The following is a 23,126-nucleotide window of genomic DNA, read 5'->3' as shown; positions in this document are numbered from 1 at the left end:
CCGGAGAGAATGGCATCTGCGTAGTCTGTCGTCACTGAAAAGCGCTATGCTTTCTTGATGGCCGGTGACAGTGTTCACGCACTCTAAACATAAAGGTGTAAAATAGAGGTAAGCTGTCCTCTAGCGAATGTTATAAAAAGGAGTGCCCTAGAGGACAACTTACTTCTTCTTTACTTCTGTATAGGCGTATTTGTGTCTAGAGTGTGAATAGGTTGGGGAGAGGGTGTTGTTTAGAATACTCCCTGAAGAGTCGATTAACCTAAGTGAGCGCGAACCATGTCCTTCATGCAAATCATACGGCCAAAATGGTAGTTTTTACTATTTCGACCGTGTGGTCCACAGGGCTCGAATAGGAGCTTTTACCATATATACCAAAAAGTTAAAATGGAAGTTGTTGTTTTTTATTCTAGTGGAGGTTCTTTGTTCCATGCGAGACACCTCAGCTCCACGGCTGTATACAAGTCAGGTCCATTTGATGCAGCCCACACTATGGGCCGCTCCCTTGCTCTAGACGGGCCGTCGAACACGTGAGTGATGTTCATTGAACTTCGCACTTTGCCACCGCCAGGCGGGGTGCGGAGGCGACGCTGGGGGACGGTTGTGGTGGCAGGGCGGGCCGATCGAACTTTCTCGCGCCTCGACAGTGCGGCCTCCCGCAAGCCGACTGTGAAAAGCAGGGGGACCGGTCCCCGTCGCGTCCGCGGCGCGCTCCCACGAGGCCGCTTTTCCCGTCATCGATCCGCGTATCGCGTCAGCTGGCGTTTCGGAAAAAGGGCTTCGATATACGACGGCTGCTGGCGTCGACCGCTTTTTCTCCCACCACACTCCCGTTCTGCTCGCGTCGTCCAGTCATGGTTCTCGTGCTTTTATTTTACTTTTTTTTTGCGGCATAAAACGAGCGCTCTGGCTGACCATCATTGCCGGCTTGAATTCACATCCGTCCGTTTTCTTACGGCAGCGGAAAGTTGGTCCCTGTAAGCCGAATTTCTAGCATTTAGAGTATGTCGCAGATGACCATGTACCGGCTGACGAAAGGCTCTTAATACAACAAATTAGAGACAACAAACGTGAGAGTGTTGTTAGTAGCCGCGTAGGATGTCGGGGACCGCAATCATACTAATTAATCGAAGTCCTCTAATATCCTCTAATTGGCACTTTAATCGTATCTTAAGGGCTTAGGTCGTTGCGACCCCGAGAGAAGAGAGAGCGTTCTTGGGCGAGTCGGTCAGACATCGGCGAGTCCATCAGTCAAAGCCAGAGGCAAGTTTCGGTTCAAATCATTGCCCTTGAACAACGCGAAAACTGACGGCTGCTGACTACACCTGTCGCCAAGATAGGTCACGAAATACACGAACGAACGTTCTCCCAATTAAACGCTCCACGTTGCGACACCTAAAACGCATCAAATGCTTCGCGTAGCTCTTCCCTTCTCCCTTCTATAGGAGAGAGGCGAAAGTGATACCTGTATTTGGGCGAGTATTTCATTTTAAAGTAACCATTCGGTATTTTAACGATGCTTTAGAAGAAAAGCGTGGGCTACGCCTTGGTTACTCTGCTGTGCAGTAGTACTCATGCAGCGGGATACGTTTCTGTCACGCTTCGCTTTCAGGAACCTCCGCCCATTCTTCACGGCTGTCATCTATGATCACTTCCAACCTCACCTGAACGACTGAAATAACTTGAATAACCTCAGAAAGGGCGGATAGATGGACAAAATATACGAACACGAGGGATCTTGTAACTCAAAAAGCCTGTTTTTAAATATTTCGGAAAGTCTTAGCTGAAAAGCCCTGTATACTGAAGTGGGAAAGTCTCTTGCAACCGTGCATCGTCATCAAGTGTTACCTAAAAATATATGCACGCTTTGGCAGCTTTATGACCATGCAGTTGGGTTTCTGTAATGGCACGACATTCCGAAGTGCATGTTCTGGAAATGTGAAAACAGGTTTTAGAGTACGCAGGAACCGCCAGATATACCTCCTCGCTTTGAGCACACGTCAAAAGTTACTCCCAAAATTTGATGTCTCACAAGCGTGATTGGGATCACAACGGAATACCAGGGTCCCGGAAGAAAAAAGCCTCTGTGTTCACAAAAAATCACTGCGTGCAGGAAAAACGTTCCTGCGTACTTCTCACGTCGTGGACAAGTAACCGCAAACAATAGACAGAGAGAGGAAGCCCAGAGCATGCACTGGAAAGTTGAAACTAGGTGACGAAGGAAAATTCAGCCATGTATAAACCCGACAGTTCTGCGAAATACCGCTCGAGTGAGAACTTTAACACACATATCAGCATTGTCATGAGCTCTTTTTTTTTTTCGACACGACGAGAAATACCACTTAGCGGGAACCTCGAAGGCCTACGCCGATATTCCCGGCATGTGTCGAGGTAGTGCTTGTCAACACCTTTTTTATATCAAGTCACAGTACACAAAACTAAGCTTACTGAGTCGCAAAAAGCAATTACGATGTTTTTTTTTTAAATTGTAAACATTTGACAAACCGCATGACACGAGATGATAAGGGTACTACCGATTTTAACTACTGACACGAGATAAATCACTTGAAAGAGAGCGACTCTAAAAAGACTGCGGCTGTAGTACATTCTATGCGACTGCGCATAAGTAATAGTCTAGTATCATTCCTCATACTCCTTCTTGGCTCAGTGTTTGGAAAGCACATGTTTGTGATGCCGTAAATCACGTCTTTATGCTCTTTTGAAATTTTGAAATTTATGGAAATTCAGACAAAATACAATTGTCTAGGTGAAGAGGGCTAAATGTGACACATGAGGTCACCTGACTAGGCCCTAAGCACCCTGCATTCATACAGCACAGTGTGGACATGAAAAGAAATTCAGGAAAATTCTGCAAGAATATCGTAAGACAGCAAAAAAACACACACCTAAAAAAAACATTACAACGAAATTCTACAGGAATACCGTGCGATTCCACATACAACTAGATTTGAAAAGCACACCCTTGCTACAAGTCAAAGTAAATGAGTAAGGAGAATAATCACCAATGTGTTCCCTTGACAAAACAAACAAAAATAACCGGAATGAAGGGGATCTCCTGAAACATAACAGTAAATATACTGGCACCGCAGTTTCGACAAACATAGTCGGGTTTATCGGCAAGTCAAGCAAAAATTCTTTGCCTGCTTTCGGAAAGCATGAAGAGAAGAACAGTTTTCCATGAGGCCAAAGAAATCAGGATGAAGATTCAGAAGGTTCGGAATAAGTGCTTTTTTAAGTGCTTTCTCTTTTCTTGTTCGTGAGGATGACAAAGCGAAGGAAGGCTGCGCGCTTGGTAGTCCATCACTCTCCTGCCGACAACGAGTAACCGCTCTAGTGACGCGGTAGGAGGAGGTTGTCGGAGTGCTGCTCCTCAGTCTCAATGTGTCACAATTAGGTGCGAAGATTGCGATGCGTCGTGAATTGCCGGTGACGCTAGACTTGTCCCCCATCCCGTCGAGTGTCTCTTACACTGTCTCGTCGTCGTATCGTTAGCGCAGCGCCTTCCATAAGGGGCCACACTCGCTGCATCGTTCTCCCGATATTACTACTTTTGGCATCAGCATGACGGAAGCGAGCCGCATGTCATTTGGACAGCAGCCAGAAGGCCCTGTGGGAACAGCTAGGAAGCGCGACGTTTGTGTCACACGTACCACGATAATGGAAGGTCGCCCCCACTCGCTTCCCTGCGCACGTTCTAACTTTAGCTGTCCTCGCCACACCATACCGGAAAGGACAAAAGATGCCCTTAGGAAGAGGGCTGGAATGGCGACCCCCCCCCCCCCCCCCCCCAACGATTTCGCCACTCGCGGGGGCGCTTTAGCGTAGCCGACCCGCATAGCGACCACGTCTTCTATTCTCGACGGAACTGGTCGAAGGCGCTGATGAAGGCAGATTTCTCCATCCATTAGCCGCAGGCTGTCCGCGTTTGACGCGATTGTATTTCAGAGTTTTCTTTTAGTGGCGAGGTTTTTCTTGGGCCATTAACGAGGTTCTGTTTTTATCCGGTCTTTCCCCTTTCCCGTTTATTTGTTCTCTCAATTTTGGTATTTCATTCCTTCTGCGAGTAGCAACTGACAAAAATTGAATGACGGCCGTCTCCTGGCGTAGTATGACTCACTCTGTTCGCACGACGTGAAACATAAGGCCTACTAGCTACTAGACGTTCATTCGAGGAGTTGTTCACGCATGTAGTGGGTATAAATGACGAAAAATAAATGACGAAAAATAAAACGGTACTAGTGTGAAGCATGATCAGTCTTAAAAAACAAAAGAAGGCTTCTCACCGTCAATGCACTCTGCTGACTTTCGGCTGAACTTAAAGGCAAACTGAGGACGAATTGAAGTTGCCCGGCATCAATTGATTACCGCGTCTCATAACAAAAAGGCTATTACAAAATGTGAAAAAATAATATAGAGGTATCGCCCCCACTGGCAGTTTTTGGAAGAAACTGCAGTGACGTCAAGAGATTAGATTTTTTTTTTTTTGCGTGCGCATTCCTGTCTACGGTAGTTATCCGTGTCTATCCTACGTCCGTCCGACGCTTAAGAGTGCAATGAAAAATAAATACATGCTTATAAGCCAGAAAGCAACTCGTGCGACTTCCCGGAAGCTTTGTCCACAACAAGCTCGAATGGACGTCAGGTATAGTGGTTAACACTCTGCCTTCGGACTTCTTTCGGAGGTTCTTCCCTCAGTTCATTATATATTACAACATAATCATTTTACATTTGCTGTTCAGGCGAACCTCATAGCATGTGCACTTGTGTGGAGCGGAGATAGGGGGGGGGGGGGTGTACTGCAATCGCTCTTACTTCTTCGGCTTGAATGAGCGCGAAAAGTCTGAGCGTTTTTTTTAAAACATTGATTGTCGAAACATATAAATAAGGTGTTAAATGCGTACTGTGGAGCCTGTGTTCCGGATGAACTAAGGCATGGTTTATGCTACAGTTTGCCAATGCTCACGCCAACATGAACGCTCAAAGGTGGCAGCGCAAAAGCGTAAGGCAAGTGGGCGGGTGCTGGAGCATGTGCCCTAATTGGAAAAATTGTGCCCTTCATGCCTACTGAAGAAAACAGCGATTAACGAATAAAAACTATCTCTTCAGTGTATCACTAAGTTTACTCCGTCGGCGGCGTCCGTATTTCCTGCGCTGTAGTTTTTGGCGTCTTTCTCTGCGGAATATTAACTATTTGCTAACTGCACAAGACTCAGTCAACTGCAACCTGCTTTTATTATGCGCTGAAAATGCTTTCATTGGGGTCGTGCTAAGCGGGTTCTGCTCTTCTATTCACCGAAAGCCAAGGTTTCTGCAAATGGCTGCAGCAAAATTATGCCAACAAAGCGCGCTTATGAGGTGTTGTGAACAACTTTTTACAGACAAAGGAAGTAAAGCTGGCGTCAGTTTAGAAGTGCCTCTCGCCGTCACCGAATCACTTCTAAGGGGTGTTAACCCTTTCATGTTGGCATAGTTGATAAGTGAATTTTAGGTTCGAGATGAATTCTAAGTGAATAGTAGTATCGACTAATAACTTCGAATCAAATAGTTTGAATAATATAACGATCGCGTATCAGCAGCAAGGGTCGCGCATGCGACTGGACTAGACTTTGACGCGGTTTGTACTGACCGGCCTAACTTTTTACTCATATCATGCGCTCTACAAGATAGAAACAAAAAGCACTACTAATACCACGTTTCACCTCGCTGCCGAAAACCCTCGAGCCTCTCGTTTACTTGTGAAGGCGGCTCTGCCGCTTGCTTACCCTATTAGCAGTGGTGCACCCTTTACAGGAAAGTCGAGCCCTCGTTTTTTAGTCTCGTGGTTTTGGCTGCGCCCGTAGCTTGTCCCTTTAGCAGCGGTGCGCGCCCTTTACAGGAAAGTCGAGATCCCGTTTCTTTGCGGTGTTGGCTTTACCAGTCGCTACATCTTTTAGCGGTGGTGCACAGTTTACAGAAAAGCTGGCCTCCTCTAAGCGAAAAACATCTTGAGAAATATAACGTGGTCTTTGCTACTCTACCATGTAATTTCAGCTGCAAAAGTTTACAGGATGCAGGTTCTGTGATTAAAAATTACTGTAGCACTGCTCGCCGCCCAGTCGCCTGGTATTGTTACCAGCGGTACTATTTGCAATGTGAGCTAAGCGTGTATGATGTTTGAAGCATGTACGTATGTGTTTTGTTGTTTCTTTAGTGCGAAAACGCTACTTTACTAGCAAAGTTGAAAAGAACGAGGTATGTGTGAATCTTCTCAGCGGTTATGGTGCTCGGCTGCTGACCCAAAAGACGCGGGTTCGATCCCGGCCGCGGCGGCTAGAATTTCTTTGGAGGAGAAATTCTAGAGACCCGTGTACTGTGCGATGTCAGTGCACGTTAAAGAACCCCAGGTGGTCGAAATTTCCGGAGCCCTCCACTACGGCGTCTCTCATAGCCTTAGTCGCTTTGGGACGTTAAACCCCATAAACCAAACCAAACCGAATCTTCAAACTTAGACCTTTGACGAAGTGCCAGCGGCGGATGCCTTGCGCAGCTGCTTCGTCAACGCGAGAAGCCGGCACCGCCCCCCCCCCCCCCTTTCTCTGCTTCTGCTAGGCTTATCTTGCGGGAGCTCTTCCACCGTAGTCCATGTATTCTCCGAAACTGTCTTCTTTGCCTGCAACTCCTCACTGTGCATCTTCTTCCACGCTGACCTGGCAACATGGGCAACCTTTCTCCCCTATCTAGTCGGCCATGTATTTAGTGAACTTTATGCGTGGCGCCATATGCACAGCATAGGTTTATAAAGAAAGGGATGCCCTTTATTCTAGGCTAACCTCGGTCTGAAGTTATAGCGGTGCAAAAGCACGAACGGGAAAAAACTGTACCGGCATATTTAATTCGGGAAAGTAATAAATGCGAACGGTAATGCACTCAACGGATTAGGAACTTCTTTCCACTCTTCGAAAACTTCTCTCTCCAAGAAGTGTGGCGGATAAAGGGGGAACGAAATCGACGCATTCGCCTACACAAAGTCCGGCCACGCACCGATGACATTTCTGGTTCCGAATAAGCTATAGCAGTCCAATTCGGCACACCTCACTCAATATTTCCGATTTAAATGTCACCTTGCGAAGATGCCATCGAAATTCGAACCCAAACTCGAACGGAGTCGCCTGTTTTCCAATTACCGGTCCACTTCCGCTTCACTGCCGCGCTTCACCTTCTGACCTTAACGCCGCTGAGTTAAAGACCGTGCGCTCGCTGACCGCTAGTTGAGCCGCTAGGACAGCCCGCTAATCCGGAAATTAACGTGGATAGCCACTCAATAACGCCGTGTGCCCACTTCATTACACCTCTGTGCTGAAGATTCTTTGCCCTGCTTACTTTGCTCGGTGGCCTGGTTGCGGTGGCGATTCATCATTGACTATGTTGGGAGCCCGACGGCAATGAAGAAGCTCATTCACGGGAGAGGGGCTTCTAGGGCCTGTGGTGTGTTGTTTGGTTTATTGGTTTATTGGGGCTTAACGGCCCATAGCGACTATGGCTATGAGGGACGCCGATATGATGTGTTTTATCCGCAGTACGAAAAGGAATGAAAATGGGAAATGAGGTGTAGAGGAGGTGACTGTTTAATGTTATTCTTGGCAAGGCATGCCAAGCGGTAACCCGCTTCCTGAGGGCGTCATGCTTCAGCGAGATTATACAGTTGTAAATTATTCGCGCGCATGGCCTTAATTAACGTCGTTTTTCCTTACTTCTCCCCACTTTCTTCCTCAATTTCCCCTTTACATTTCCTCTTTCCTTTCTCTGATGTACGGCACAAATGGGTTGGGCAGTGGGTTCTCTGCAGCCGCCTGTAGCCCCGTAATCTCGAGGTGCCCGCCACTGAAAACGCTTTCCAGCCCTGCACACACTAACATGTGGGTGGGGAGAAAAAATTCCTTAGACCCTAAGGAGAAAATGTACGCATTTCGGCACAGTCGGGACGTTTGTGATTGCATAAAAAATAAACCTCTTTCGCTAGTTGTGAAAAGCGCACAAAAAAAGGGCCGCTATTTGCGTCACCTAAAGGGCGCACATTTGAAGGCTTTCCGGATAGCGTTCAGGGTGTTTTGCACGCTGCGAGAAGAGTGACATTTACATGTGTTTTGGGATCTGAAAGAAAGTGCTTAACATTTGGTCGTATCAATGCCTAAGTTTTCTTTAACTTGGTGCACCTTTGACCTCTGCTATGGTGACAGTTTCATGAATAAAAACCCGGCCCCCTTTTCATTCCATTTCCTAAGTACAACCAAAAAACATAAAAGCTGAAGCCATACTTGCATATCGGTTCATTTTCACAATGAAGGGTTTGTTTTGTCACGTTTTCTGATGGTAGATAGGTCACAGGACCTTAGAGAGCAGTAAGTGCACAGAGAAATTAGAGCTTCCTGGCCAGTGTGTTAATGGGCCTGAAAGGGTTAAAAGGGTGGCACCTTTATAGTTTCAACCTTTCCCGTAGGTCGGGCGGTACGGCTGCAATTCTTCTATTCTACAGTCGGTTTCTACGCGCAAACGTTAATCTGCATGAGTTCGCAGTTCTATAAGCGTTCACTATTGACACTTAACTATTACTAAGCCCCCCCCCCCCCCCCCCCCCCCTCCCTTCAATCTCCGCGGCTGCTGAGAAAAGGTGTGGTAGCCTACACCACTCGTAAAATTGCCTGAAGTGGAGTGATGTATGCCCACAAAGGACCGCGCTCACACAAAGGCTTGGTTTGTCAGGCCATGTCCATGGCGCCCGACAATGCTCCTTTTACTCAGTCTGGCTTTCTGCGCAATGGGTGAATGATTAGATTGATGCCGACGCGTTGGAAGTTGCCTGCAAGTGCTTTGATGCGACGTTCAGAGCGAGTCACTGTGTTATGGCCCGTTCTCAAGTGCCAAAACTGAATGGTAATAAGCATAACAAAAAAAAAAACACGAGACACGAACGAGGGAAAGAAATGTGGCTCGAAAAATTCAGCGACGGAAGAGAAGGGTCGGTGAGAAGACCGAAAGGCCTCGAATGACTCGCAGCAGATGGAAGCTAAGGGTGCGTTCCAATACTTCCGAGTAGACGTCTACTTAGACGTCATGCCAGACAGTCGCCATTTTGAGACGCTTTCCATTTCTCACGAAGCCGTGCAAGAAGACTGCTTCGCTGAAGTCAACATCGATGCAGGCTAACTTCCTGTCTAAAGATGGCGGAGCAGTTGGTGCCGTCGGAGCTGAGCGAGGTGTGCTCTTCGCGGGAACTGGAGCCCGGAGACGCACCATCTTTCAAGTGTGAGTCATTCCGTTAAGTTTATTTTTATAAGAACTGGCGGCCAATAAAGCAGTCTTTGTGAACCTACGATTGCTATAGCAGCTTATATGTGGGAATCGCGCGGGAGGAAGTCGTGCGGGCGAGATCGTCTGCTAAAGCGGTAGCGATGAACGCACCATTACTGCAGCAAAAAAAAAAAAAAGAAAAAAACAAGCAAACTACTAACAGGACGTTTTTAACTTGTTTTATGAACATTTTTTAAGAACATAGGAGTGCAACTATTCGTACATTTTAGTTCAATTTGTATGCCGCAAGGCGGCGCGTGAAGTAGACACGTTCCAATATGTAGACATGTAGACGGCTTTCTAGACGTCACACTGGACGTTTGTCGGACGTCTAGAGAATTGGAATGCACCATCAGAGTGAGTTCAAACCCGCTTCTGACGGCACGGCTAGCCTTTACGGCTGTAAAAGAAAGCGCAACGCGGTATGTTTCGTTGAATGCGTAACGGGAGAGGTCGCCACAAAACATGTGTCATCGTGTTAGTCCAAGGTGGAGTAGATCTCAAATATGGCAGTAATTACTCATAAACAATCACCCATGCGTAGCCATAGGGCTACAAAGGAACGCTATACATATTTCACTGTAACTTTGTAGTTCATTCAAAAATATGGTTAACCAATCCCTTATTTGAAATCAACTCTACCTTAGGGTATTCTCTGAAACTCATTGGCCTACACAGTTCCCACTTCGAATTGTTGATCATTTCAGCCTCGCCCTGATAGTCATCCTGGTGAGCTCAGTAGGTAAAGCGAACGTCTGGGATGGGTGGTGGTTCCGGACTCGATCCCCAGTCCAAGATGAAGATGAAGTTTTCTCCTACTATGAGTTTCTGTGAAAACTACATAGCTTTATTTTCCAGCTGTATGATTGTGTTTGGGCGAATGCTAATGAGTAATCGCTCCCTGACGTGCCGCAGAGGGTACGTCATAGTGCATATTCTGGCATGAGCCGCGTAGAAGCACTAAAGGCACCTGAACATCCCTGAGAAAGCGTGTCGCACAATATGAAGTTAATAACAAGGTTAAAGACTGGTAGCAAAACATTTTCTCACGTCAAAGCGATGGTGAGGTGCACTCTATATTACAGTGGTGAAGCCTTATCATTCTCGGTCATCGACGGTTCTTTACCATGCACCGCTGTCGCTTTACGCTGGCGTTTTCGCCGTTTGCGCATATGCTGAGAAGCCGAACGTCGCGGCCACTGATGCGGGTGAATTTAATAAAAACCCGAGTGTTAGGCTTTATAACCTTCGCAACCCTTCATTTTCGTTCTTTGCTGTTATATGTTCAGAGAATAACTACTCAGCCTTTTCATTTAATAAGCTTTTCCTCTCTGACACACTCGCTTTTAATCCACGAAACAGTTCCTGACACAATGGGTTATCGTTAGCTCAAAGGGGCCTGCGACGGAAGCATAGTTTCTGTCTAAGTGACAAAAATGATTGAGCCTCTTACGCCAGCCACGTACGATGCAGCGCATGACAGGATCTCCCAACTCACTTTCATCTTGAGCAGCAACAACTCAACAAGGGAGTGCTGTGATAGTGCTTCCCGGCGGGCGCACCCAGCGATGTCTAGTATTTTCATCATTGCTACGCAACGTCCACTTTCGCTGGGATGCAATTAGGACAGCCTTGGCATTAGAAGCGTCAAAGCAGTGCGCGGAAATTTCAAAGAGGACTTTTTGGGTGACGCATTACTGCCGCCTAACGCAATTACGTACGAGCTAAACTAATGCACTGGCCAAGCGAAATAATCACGCACCAGCACCACCGGCGGTTGTTCATCAGAAAAATGCACCACGGCCTTCACGGTAAGGAAAAAAAATCGCTTAAATGCACGGGAGTGAGGAAGTTTGAGAAAAGAGCTTTTCTGGACATTTTAAGACAAGAAAATCACAAAGCAATGCCGTTCAGCGCACTGGCAATGGCGCAACCAGCGGCCGCTTTGTTAATAATCGCAAGAGTCTTCAACCTCTGTTGATATGAAAGTAGGCCCCATAAGCCGACTAGAAACTGCAATAGCTGATCGCTGCCGTAGCTTGTATGGATCACTCCAAATGTACACCCGGCCAAATCTTTAGCTGGCGTGCGTGACGGCCGCGTTTTCCGTGCTGCTGCAGCTTATGACGGCGAAAACTTGCTAAGATATCAAATTTAAGCAGAGGCTCACTAAACCCCTGCTTAATATTGAACTTTACACAAGTTTGCTTCGTCACAAAGCGCAGGAGCACAGAAAAAGCGGCCGTCGCGCACGCCAGCTAAACATTTGGCCGGCTGTACGGTCGCTTATCGGAGTTTTTGATAAGAAGGAGCGCGATGAATCGAAGCCGGGGAACTGAGATCCCTGGATATAAAAAAAAGTTCCTGAGTCAGTCCTCGCGCCGGTTCGAATGTCTCGACACAATGTCACGAGCGTGACAGAGCAGCAATATGATGAGACAGTTTCGTCGAAATCTTACGTGATATACACCAGTTGTGCAGGCCACCGTACGTGTACAGGGTTCGACAAAAGTTCGCCGGCCACACGGCCTGCTCTTGAGCAGTATAGTCTGAAACTTACGGGGTCCATGAAGCTACCAAGGTCATGAAGGGTTAGGATACTATTTCTCCGCACCCTCAAGAGAGTTTTAGCTTCGGGACTGTTCTAAATGCCACGCTGAAAAGCTCAAAAGCAAGGCCAGTAGCCTATGGACTTTTGAAGAACCCTGCGGACCACAGTATCGGTACACAGAACACGAATGGGGCGCGGGGGATGTGTGCGTGTGTTTGTGCGGGGGGGGGGGGGGGGGGGGGGGGTTAGATTACAGTGGCAGTTATATGAATCTGGTCAATTAGAGAAACTGTATACGCTGCAATCCAGATGCCCTGACAGGCACATTATAACAAGCGGGCGCGAGGAGAAATGAAAGAGTAATCTTAGACACCCCCGCGAGGCGCGCTGCGTCCAGCAGCCTCTTGTCCGAGCCGGAGAGCGCCCTTCATGGCTCGCCATCGGGACGTCATTGTAATGGCGCGTCATTCGGAGAAACGGACGGGGTGATATCCCACTGCGAAAGTCAGCGGAGGCGGCGGCGACAGCTGGTCCCGAAAAACGCCCCCTCCTTTTCTTGCGTCCTCCGAGCTATGTCGAAAGGCGCCTTGCGTGGACGAGAATCGGGCCAGAAGGCGCAACCGGAAAAGGCCGTACGGTCCAATAGCATTCGCTTCGCGGATACCCGTCGGAAGAAGCGCGACGTCGGAAGCCGTGGCTCGGGTATACGTCGGTTGTCATCGCTTTTGGAGATTTTAGATGAAAACGTGATCGCGTTTCATCGCACAGTTGTCGCCTTTCCTTTTTGCTCGCACGGGCAGAAACTCCGCGAGCGCACAGTCCTCTGGTGGGAGCTGAGTCCAGCTGTCGCTACAGCGATTGGCGTCGGGCGTTTGAAGCGACGGTTCGTAGCGCGTTTACGATTCTTGTGTCATTTCGAAACGAAAGGCGTAGGCTTATACGCGAATAAGTTATTGCACCCGTTCTAGTTTTGATTTGGTGGACTTCCTCTGTCCATCTCGCCATTCTCGCCTTCAATTAAACGCTTCTTCTGTCATCTCGAAACCGAAGCCGTAGGCTTACACGCGAAGAAGTTATTGCGCCCGTTCTAGTTTTGATTTAGTTGACTTCCTCTGCCCATCTCGCCTTTATCGCTTTCAATTAAACGCTTCTTCTGTCATCTCGAAACCGAAGCCGTAGGCTTATACGCAAATAAGTTATTGCACCCGTTCTAGTTTTGATTTAGTTGACTTCCTCTGCCCATCTCGCCTTTATCGCTTTCAATTAAACGCTTCTTCTGTCATCTCGAAACCGAAGCCGTAGGCTTATACGCAAATAAGTTATTGCACCCGTTCTAGTTTTGATTTAGTTCACCTCCTCTGTCCATCTCGCCTTTCTCGCCTTCAATTAAACGCTTCTTCTGTCATCTCGAAACCGAAGCCGTAGGCTTATACGCAAATAAGTTATTGCACCCGTTCTAGTTTTGATTTAGTTCACCTCCTCTGTCCATCTCGCCTTTCTCGCCTTCAATTAAACGCTTCTTCTGTCATCTCGAAACCGAAGCCGTAGGCTTATACGCAAATAAGTTATTGCACCCGTTCTAGTTTTGATTTAGTTCACTTCCTCTGTCCATCTCGCCTTTCTCGCCTTCAATTAAACGCTTCTTCTGTCATCTCGAAACCGAAGCCGTAGGCTTATACGCAAATAAGTTATTGCACCCGTTCTAGTTTTGATTTAGTTCACTTCCTCTGTCCATCTCGCCTTTCTCGCCTTCAATTAAACGCTTCTTCTGTCATCTCGAAACCGAAGCCGTAGGCTTATACGCAAATAAGTTATTGCACCCGTTCTAGTTTTGATTTAGTTCACTTCCTCTGTCCATCTCGCCTTTCTCGCCTTCAATTAAACGCTTCTTCTGTCATCTCGAAACCGAAGCCGTAGGCTTATACGCAAATAAGTTATTGCACCCGTTCTAGTTTTGATTTAGTTCACTTCCTCTGTCCATCTCGCCTTTCTCGCCTTCAATTAAACGCTTCTTCTGTCATCTCGAAACCGAAGCCGTAGGCTTATACGCAAATAAGTTATTGCACCCGTTCTAGTTTTGATTTAGTTCACTTCCTCTGTCCATCTCGCCTTTCTCGCCTTCAATTAAACGCTTCTTCTGTCATCTCGAAACCGAAGCCGTAGGCTTATACGCAAATAAGTTATTGCACCCGTTCTAGTTTTGATTTAGTTCACTTCCTCTGTCCATCTCGCCTTTCTCGCCTTCAATTAAACGCTTCTTCTGTCATCTCGAAACCGAAGCCGTAGGCTTATACGCAAATAAGTTATTGCACCCGTTCTAGTTTTGATTTAGTTCACTTCCTCTGTCCATCTCGCCTTTCTCGCCTTCAATTAAACGCTTCTTCTGTCATCTCGAAACCGAAGCCGTAGGCTTATACGCAAATAAGTTATTGCACCCGTTCTAGTTTTGATTTAGTTCACTTCCTCTGTCCATCTCGCCTTTCTCGCCTTCAATTAAACGCTTCTTCTGTCATCTCGAAACCGAAGCCGTAGGCTTATACGCAAATAAGTTATTGCACCCGTTCTAGTTTTGATTTAGTTCACTTCCTCTGTCCATCTCGCTTTTCTCGCCTTCAATTAAACGCTTCTTCTGTCATCTCGAAACCGAAGCCGTAGGCTTATACGCAAATAAGTTATTGCACCCGTTCTAGTTTTGATTTAGTTCACTTCCTCTGTCCATCTCGCCTTTCTCGCCTTCAATTAAACGCTTCTTCTGTCATCTCGAAACCGAAGCCGTAGGCTTATAAGTTATTGCACCCGTTCTAGTTTTGATTTAGTTCACTTCCTCTGTCCATCTCGCCTTTCTCGCCTTCAATTAAACGCTTCTTCTGTCATCTCGAAACCGAAGCCGTAGGCTTATACGCAAATAAGTTATTGCACCCGTTCTAGTTTTGATTTAGTTCACTTCCTCTGTCCATCTCGCCTTTCTCGCCTTCAATTAAACGCTTCTTCTGTCATCTCGAAACCGAAGCCGTAGGCTTATACGCAAATAAGTTATTGCACCCGTTCTAGTTTTGATTTAGTTCACTTCCTCTGTCCATCTCGCCTTTCTCGCCTTCAATTAAACGCTTCTTCTGTCATCTCGAAACCGAAGCCGTAGGCTTATACGCAAATAAGTTATTGCACCCGTTCTAGTTTTGATTTAGTTCACTTCCTCTGTCCATCTCGCCTTTCTCGCCTTCAATTAAACGCTTCTTCTGTCATCTCGAAACCGAAGCCGTAGGCTTATACGCAAATAAGTTATTGCACCCGTTCTAGTTTTGATTTAGTTCACTTCCTCTGTCCATGTCGCCTTTCTCGCCTTCAATTATATTGAACAAAATACAAGCGTATACGTTTAATGCGTAATCTCTATAACATGGTGGGCTGGTATGGAAGTTTTGAACAGTCATACGACAAAATTGCTTCAAGAAAGAGAATTAATGAACACTGCATGCTGTCACATGAAAGAGTTCGCGTAAAACTGCTGCGTGCAGTTTGGAGCTATGAAACTTCAACTGCGTCATCTACCCAAGGTACTTCCCTGCCTGTTCGGTAGATATGTACAGTTTACAATGTACGAAAGCCCAATGGCGTGTACTGAAGAACCCTTCCAATGTGCATGTCTCGGAGTCTACACTGTAGAATAATGTGACGCCTTGAGGAGCGTCCGGCAGGCGGTGGTAATCTTTCTAATGGGCAAGCAGACGCCGGCATTCTGAAAAACCAGATTTTCGCAATCCCAGTCGCGAGACTTTTCGGTGTTTTTGTGCAGCCAAGGCCTTTAAGCCGTCTTGATGACGGTCAGTCCCCTCTTCAGCTGAGAACTTTTTTTCTTTTCCTGGCTTTGTTCTCAGCCCGTAGAGTTTACTGAAAACCAAGTTGAGCACAGCAGCAAGTTCACGACCTACAGTCTAAACTTGTATGAAGGAGATCGATTGCGTGTTGCCTGAACCAGACTAATGCTTCTTTTGTGCACCGCTCACTCGCTTTTTCTTTCAGGAGCCGTTTCAGGGTGAGGGATTAAAGAGGGATTAACACTACAACAATTTTTCTGTCTTTTCTCAATAATAAGCTGAGATGATGCACTCTGGCTGTGAGTGATTAAGCCTAAGTTTCCGAGTGTTAACGCTCCGAAAAACTGATTGCCTTAGAAGTTGCGTCCTTCTATTTCGCAACATCACCAACGGTCAACACCGGTATTGTAGCCGGAGCAGTGAGATGTCATTATCTTTACTTTGGGAATTTACTTTGGTCTTTGGGCATTTCTTTTGTTATTCCACGAAGAAGAAAATGACAGTTATATTCTAGTATAAGAAATGGTTTCAAGGTGTAACAATCCTATTATTTGTTGGATGATCCACTGTTACTTAGATGTTTCATGAAAAAAAAAAAACAGTCAGAAGACGGAATTCGGCGACTTCAGAGTTCGTTTACTATCGACTTATCGTGAGATCTAACTTTCAGGAGCTACTAAGCAACACGTAGTTGCGAAAATTTTACGCAAACAACATGGTCACCTTGATCACAGAAACAATGATTAACCTGAGTTTCATTCGTTTTTCAAGACCTCAACCTTCCTCCGCGCTATTCGGAACAGGCACCATTTACCGTCCGATCATTTTTGTTTTTCTTATTTCCATGTGCACTGGACCTAATGCTCATTGTACGACCTTGCAGTACTAGAAACATAAATACACCGTAGTGTCGTCAGTAATATGTATTGCGTAGTTTTTTAATAAATCGCTATTATTGCAATGATTATGAACATTTTATAGCTAAAATAAAAGTTTCCTTTAATAAAGATTTCCTTATATGCCTAACTCTAGCATCAAAATCCAGAAATCAAGGCGTTATGTATAATGAGCTACACAAACATATCAAGCAACAGGTCGATTGTTGAAAACTTTGCACACTTGTGATGTTGAATTAATATTCAATCTAAGCGTACGGAAAATAATTAGGAAAAAGCCTTGCGTCGTCCAAATGTCTAAATATATCGCACAGCCAAGGCACAAAATTTTTTTTACCACTAAACAGAAAGAAAAGCACGGGTCAGGTGTATAATGTGCCTTGCCTCAGAATGCTGTACAGATGTAGCCTGAAACGAACGGAATGCCAAATTTTCCTTTTTGACCATTTTAGTAACTTTTTAAAGCCCTATTTAGCAAAGAAGTCCAGTAAAAGAAAATGGCTTCGTCAGGAACGTCCATGGGACCTCTGATATCGCTGTTTCGCAGATGGATTGCGCCAAGGTACATGAGAGAAATCTGCAACGGACAAGCAGCCCTGAGAGGTTGACTGTCGACTTTCCTTAGTAACCAAGCCCGTTATACCTGATGAAACGGGCAGGGACATTTTGTTTTTCAATCCTTTTTTCTTGCCGCAGCACATTCTTTGTCCTTAGTAAGCGGCCTTTCTCCCCGTATCGAGCACCGTTGAACCCTTGACGCCAAAGCGCACTTCTTATCTTGCCTATAGCCTTGCAATTCTGCCACCAGGGGCGCTACTTACCTTTCCTGGAAGCTGGCGAGCGACACCTGCCGGCCGAGCAGAAGAACTTGAGTCCCGGGCAGAAGCAGTCATCGTGTGAGCGGCACGTGCGTCCCATCACGCTACGGCCACACCGTTCCTGCGAGACAGAGATCGAGACACGGAGAGCAACCATCAGTGCGGTAAAACAGCAGCAGAGCGCGTTTACAGAACGTACCCGTACGGCACCTTGAGTTACATCACACTTATGGCGCACGGCGTATTCTCCCAAGTGGTGGAGAAACCAAACTGAGGGGTGCCGCACGTCTTAGAACGCTGTACAACTGCACTTCTTTGCATTTTGATAAAATAAAAAAGCGAAAATCACATTTGCACAGGTGAAAAACTGAACAAGTCACTGTAACATTTTCAATATAATCAACGTCGCGTCTAGTAGAAAAAATACGTTGTCCCACCCTATGGCACCGGTTAGCCTAGTATAGGGAGCGCTTGTCAGGACCGAAATACGTGTTCAGGTGTGGTCCTCTCACTACCGCTTACGGGGATGTAGTTAAGTGCTGTTCGGAACGTGCTGTGTCCTGTAAAACACTGATTTTCGTCGCTACCTTCTTTCTCGCCGAGACCCGGAATTAGGGACTTCTCTAAGATGGCGGCGCGCGCAAATCGGCACAAGCTACAACAATTTTAATATGGACGTGCGGTTATTTTATTGACACGAAACGTGGCTCCGCCCGGGAATTGGCATTACAAAACTTTCAGTTGATCGGAACAGTGTGACGTCATCAAGGCGGCAAAAAAGGTAATCGTACTAGCACTTACATCCGCGTCGACTACAAAGGAAAACACAGCATAGGAATAGAACTGGAATAGAACTTCAGTGATTTTGCACTACTCGTACATAAGTTCCTAAAGTGCCCCCGTTAATTTTATTCATATCAGATACCTTAAGGGCCTTTGCGGGAATTGTATATGATGGGATTCATCAAACAAAAACGCAATGAGCGCCCAAAACAAAACACAAAGTGCTGAAAATAGTAGTAAGCAAACAAAGAAGCCATCTGCGTACGGATAAAAAGATAATTCGATGGAAACAGGTTTCAAGAAATGAAGCAAAAATAAGAAGAGCATTAAGACAAGCTAATACTGCAGAAGCTTAAGAAGCGTAACAAAAAGGCAGAATATGAAGTCATGGAGCATAGCGTAAGCACAAAATTTTCGTCTGACATAGTGGTCCACACAAGAAAATAAGAACTAGCATATATTTGAAGGACACACACACGCGCACGCACGCACACACGCACGCACGCACGCACCCGCACATACGCACACGCGCGCTCACACGCACACACAAAGTCGAAAGAAAAGACCTGAGAATTACGTTCTAAGGGTCCGCTACCATGAATGCCTTCTGTCGTCGTGCCACAGACGCACATCTCAGAATGAAGCCGTCTGTCACGTAAGTGAAAATGCAGAGGCCCACTTGCGAAAATTCGCTCTTATGAACGCCCCTGGCACGCTTCTTGCAACAGGAGAAAGTTTCTACGTAGCTTGTTTACGTAATAACTTCACTACATAAGGCGCTATTAGCATACACGTGGTGCCGAGGAAACATGCATCGCAACGCGTTTCGGCACCCGTGTATCGCACCGAATGGAATGTTACCAAGTAATTACGCTATGCTAATGCACCGGCGTCGAAACAGTCTACGTCATCAATCAGAGCTGCTGGTGTGGGTTCCTTCCACCTAGACAACTCCTTGTTGTTACGGCGTCAGAGTGCTTATGCTCTTGCCGCTGGGCTTTTTGAGATTTAGCCAAGTGTACTGCACAGAGATTGAAGCTAACGCTCATTTACAAGGTAGCTAAGGTCCTTCACTACGGCGTCTCTCATAGCCTGAGTCGCTTTGGGACGTTAAACCCCATCAACCAAACCAAACTCCTATGGCCTCATTTTCTGGATTCCTGCCGAAGAAAGCAGCTCTAGCTGTTAGGTGGACTAAAAAGAACAAAAAAAGTAAGCATTAAAGTTCCCGTGAGGGTCATTACGTAGCCATGGGCCTCGTGCATATCTTTTTATTTTCCTCTTCTTTTTTCTTATTATCGTTTTAACCCGAGAGCGTCAGGGTTGCCATTCCTCAAATAATCCGGCGTTGTTGGTGACGTCATCACCTGAGTTGTGAATGGAAAGTCCGGTGGCCAACCTGCCACCTACGTCACGTGACCTTGTGACGCAATCACAACCTGCCCACCGGTTTGTGGGCGGTCTGCTCACAATCTGGTTCTCACAAGACCCGACTGGGGGCTGTATCTTAAACAGCCACCTACTATTGCAGTGGCGCTTCGCTTAACTGCTGCACCGCTGCACCAGCAGTGACGAAGACTCCCTACGATCTATGAGTATAAAGTAGAGAATGACCTATTCCGCGTATATCGGCATGTAGGCAGAACCTTGGCGACAGAGAAAGAATATTTGCGTGTGGAGGGGCTTTAATTGTGGACAAAAGCATTTTTGAGCGGAAAACCGTTTACAAACGCATTTTTTTAATGATGTAATATTTCACAACAGCAACCAATATGCCGGCAGATCACCTGCCGGCAGTCTTGCAGTTTTTTTTTATAATAATATTTTTGCTGTCATCAAGAACGTTCGCCATTGGTTTTCTAAGACAGTCTAAGCTCTACGATGCGATCGATAGAGACACTTTAAAAGAAATATTTTGCTACATATCAGAAGAATGGATCATTACCTTCAATGCTTCCATACCTTACAATATGCAAACATTCAAAATTTTTGTCCAAGAAAGCTGGACATGTCTTAAGTGGAGGTCAAGCGTTATATGATGGTGAAAGAACAGTGTCGTTGTATGCAAAGTGATACGCAAAGAGGGCTCCAGGCCGCTGAAGAGACCCATTAACCCTTTTGCACGTCACTTTTTCAATTAAAAAAAATGTTTCCTCCTCAACAGAATATTCAGTCCTTAAGAAAGACAATTTTTTAGTTTTCCAGCGCAAAATACTAGAGCGATTGATTTTTTGCAGGGATGTGCAAAATTTCGTACAAAGAGTCATAAATGAAAACTGCAACATCGAAATGCCGTGAGTTCTCAAAGAATTACTCGTAGGATCGTGGAAATAATTGCTATTTCGAAGGAGCACATCGAGCTTCAAACTGGGAAAGAAAAGTGATATTATTACTACATGTGGCGAAATATGTTCCCACAAAATTTCCGGATGTCGTGCTACACCGCTAAATGGTTCGCGAAATATTATATTCTGCGTTCGCAATATGGCATAACAACCATCCAATTTACCACGTGAAAGGTGCGAAATTCACCTGAAACAAAGAAATCCCTGCTATGTGACGCCCACTCTCAAAAGAAGCTGCCAGTTTTCTTCGTACATATTTGTGTACATAGCGAGTCAAAGGGTTAGCGCTATCGCGTCATACCTTTAAAGTGACGCTTAACTGTCTCCTCCAGTTTTATTGCGAAAGCAATACTACTTGCACTTTCCAGGGTGACCACCATCGTGCCGCGGCGGTGACCACCATTGACCTTCATTTGACCTTGATTGCATTTGTTGGATTACATTGGATTACATTGGATTGGACTGTATTGGACTGGACTGGATTGGATTGGATTACATTAGAGTAGATTACATTGGATTGCATTGGATAGAAGTGGATTAGATTGCATTGGAGTGGATTGGATTGGATTGCACTGGTTTGGATTACATTAGATTACATTAGATTAGAGTAGATTACATTGGATTGGATTTGATTTGATTTGTTTGGATTGGATTAGATTACATTAGATTAGATTAGAGTAGATTGCATTGCATTGGATTGGATTTGATAGGAGTGGATTTGATTGGAATGCAATGGATTACATTGGATTGGATGGGATTGCATTGGATTGGATTGGTTTGGATTGGATTGTATAACCGATGCACCACCACAAGTCTAACCACAAGCACCACCACCAGCTACACTACCAGCTGTACCATGGCGTAGGTACGGATATTGCTTTCGCAATTACCGGGCTTAACCAAGCCAAGCCACTGCGAATTTTTTTCTCTTTCTTGGCTTGGCACTTGCATTAGCCTGCGGATTTCAGAGAGCACTAAAAAAGGCTTCAGTTAGACGACGATTCAGGGTGGGATCGCACTAACGGCTTTAGCCGCCAAAAGGTCACTTGCGAAATGCCGACAAGAGCAGTGGTGTGTGTTTGACTGCAGGCACTAACTGGTCATCTTGTCAGGCATAGTCTTATATAAGCATAGTCTTAGATTATGACAAAGCATATGACTCATTCGAAACCTTGGCAGTCATGCAGACATTGCACAACCAGGGTGTTGAAGAGCCGTATGTAAAGGTTGTGGAAAAAATCGGATCTTTTTTTTTAACATTTACAGATTTTGTTGCGAAAGCAACACTCCGACAGCCAAAGCGAGACCTCGGGTGGCCGCCGTCGCGCCGTAGCTACGCTGACCTTGTTTCAATTGGTCGAAATGGTCGTGATGTCACAGTGCGCGAATTTCAAACGGGGCCAATTTTACTCGGGCTAGTAATCAAGCAAACAATTAAATGGATCGTATAGCGATGCTCAAAGTGGGACTGAGTTTAGTTAATTGTTTAATTAACCAATTAGCATAATTGACCTTTCTAGTCAGACCAGATAAATAAATAAAGCCGGGTAAGAAATTGGTCGAGTTGGGCAATCGAAGCAGGGTCTCCGGAGTGCGAGACGAGCACGCTAACCACTCCACCATGCCAGCTCGATGGTTTGGAATGAACAAAGGCGCGTCTAGTGAATACAGTGCCTTCGTTCACCCCCATCTTGGTTACTCAACACGTGGGTGATGTGGGTCCCCAGGCGCGGCCATTACGCAGAGCGGGGATCTGTGGGAGCAAGAATTTGCGTGGGACTTGGCCGAGTAGTGCGCATTCAGGACCAGTATGTTTGTGTATTATCAGTGTAGCTTCTCCATACTTGACGCCAAGTGCAGTCAGGGGGGTTGCGTGCGTCTGACAGTATAGGTCAGGAATGAATCCATAGTGAGCAATTATGCACTGGGGGGCCCTGTGATATGAACTTTCAGGAGGACTCGATGCAAAATACCGCATTAAAACAAACTTACGCAGCTATCAATGGTGATAGAAATAAATTTGTTGTGTATAAAAGCAAATAGCTCAATTGTGAGCAAAGAGTAAGAAATTAAATGCAGCAAAATACATTTAGTTGAAAATAAGTAACATAATTGCTGAAAACAATACTGGTCATATTGAAGAAAAAAACCACGTAGTATCATTGCAAATTTGTAACCAACTCAAGAAAAAAAACGCTGAAATCAATTCTAGCAGCACCTGCAAAGACTCAACCGGTGTGATATGAAAAATTGTACACTGATATACGTTTGGCCAAGGCTTGTTTAAGTACGCACATGACAGAAGTACGTTCGTCGCAAAACTTTCCTGATTATTTTCATTCCCTATTTATTTTCCTTGATTTAAAAACCAAAACACGCAGAATCAAAATACGCCATTAATTCTGAGAGCGATTTTTGTGCTTATTGATCGCAATACCGAGTGGAATGGAATGGAATTTCTATTATCCTGTGTTCACAGCAAAAGTCGCGGGGTAAATCTCACAGTGCAGCCCGAAAAGAAAAACATAAATCCATTGTAGCGCAAATGGTCCTAACAAAGATGAGTTAAGGCG

General features: G+C 45.8%; 1 protein-coding gene across 1 annotated transcript in view; it reads right to left on the bottom strand.

Moving 5' to 3' along the window:
• The window catches only part of LOC149360245 (uncharacterized), a 232,450-nt gene that overhangs the window by 32,143 nt on the left and 177,181 nt on the right, over nucleotides 1–23,126 (bottom strand). The window contains exon 4 of the mRNA XM_089569225.1: nucleotides 17,429–17,546. Coding sequence (XP_089425351.1) covers nucleotides 17,429–17,546 — 118 coding nt within the window. The remainder of the gene's footprint in view (nucleotides 1–17,428; nucleotides 17,547–23,126) is intronic.

This window comes from Amblyomma mixtum, chromosome 2 (assembly GCF_055824585.1).
Source record: "Amblyomma mixtum isolate Tamu chromosome 2, ASM5582458v1, whole genome shotgun sequence".
NCBI lineage: Eukaryota > Metazoa > Arthropoda > Arachnida > Ixodida > Ixodidae > Amblyomma > Amblyomma mixtum.
The sequence above is the reverse complement of the archived record's forward strand: the minus strand, read 5'-3'. Positions and strand labels throughout refer to the sequence as shown.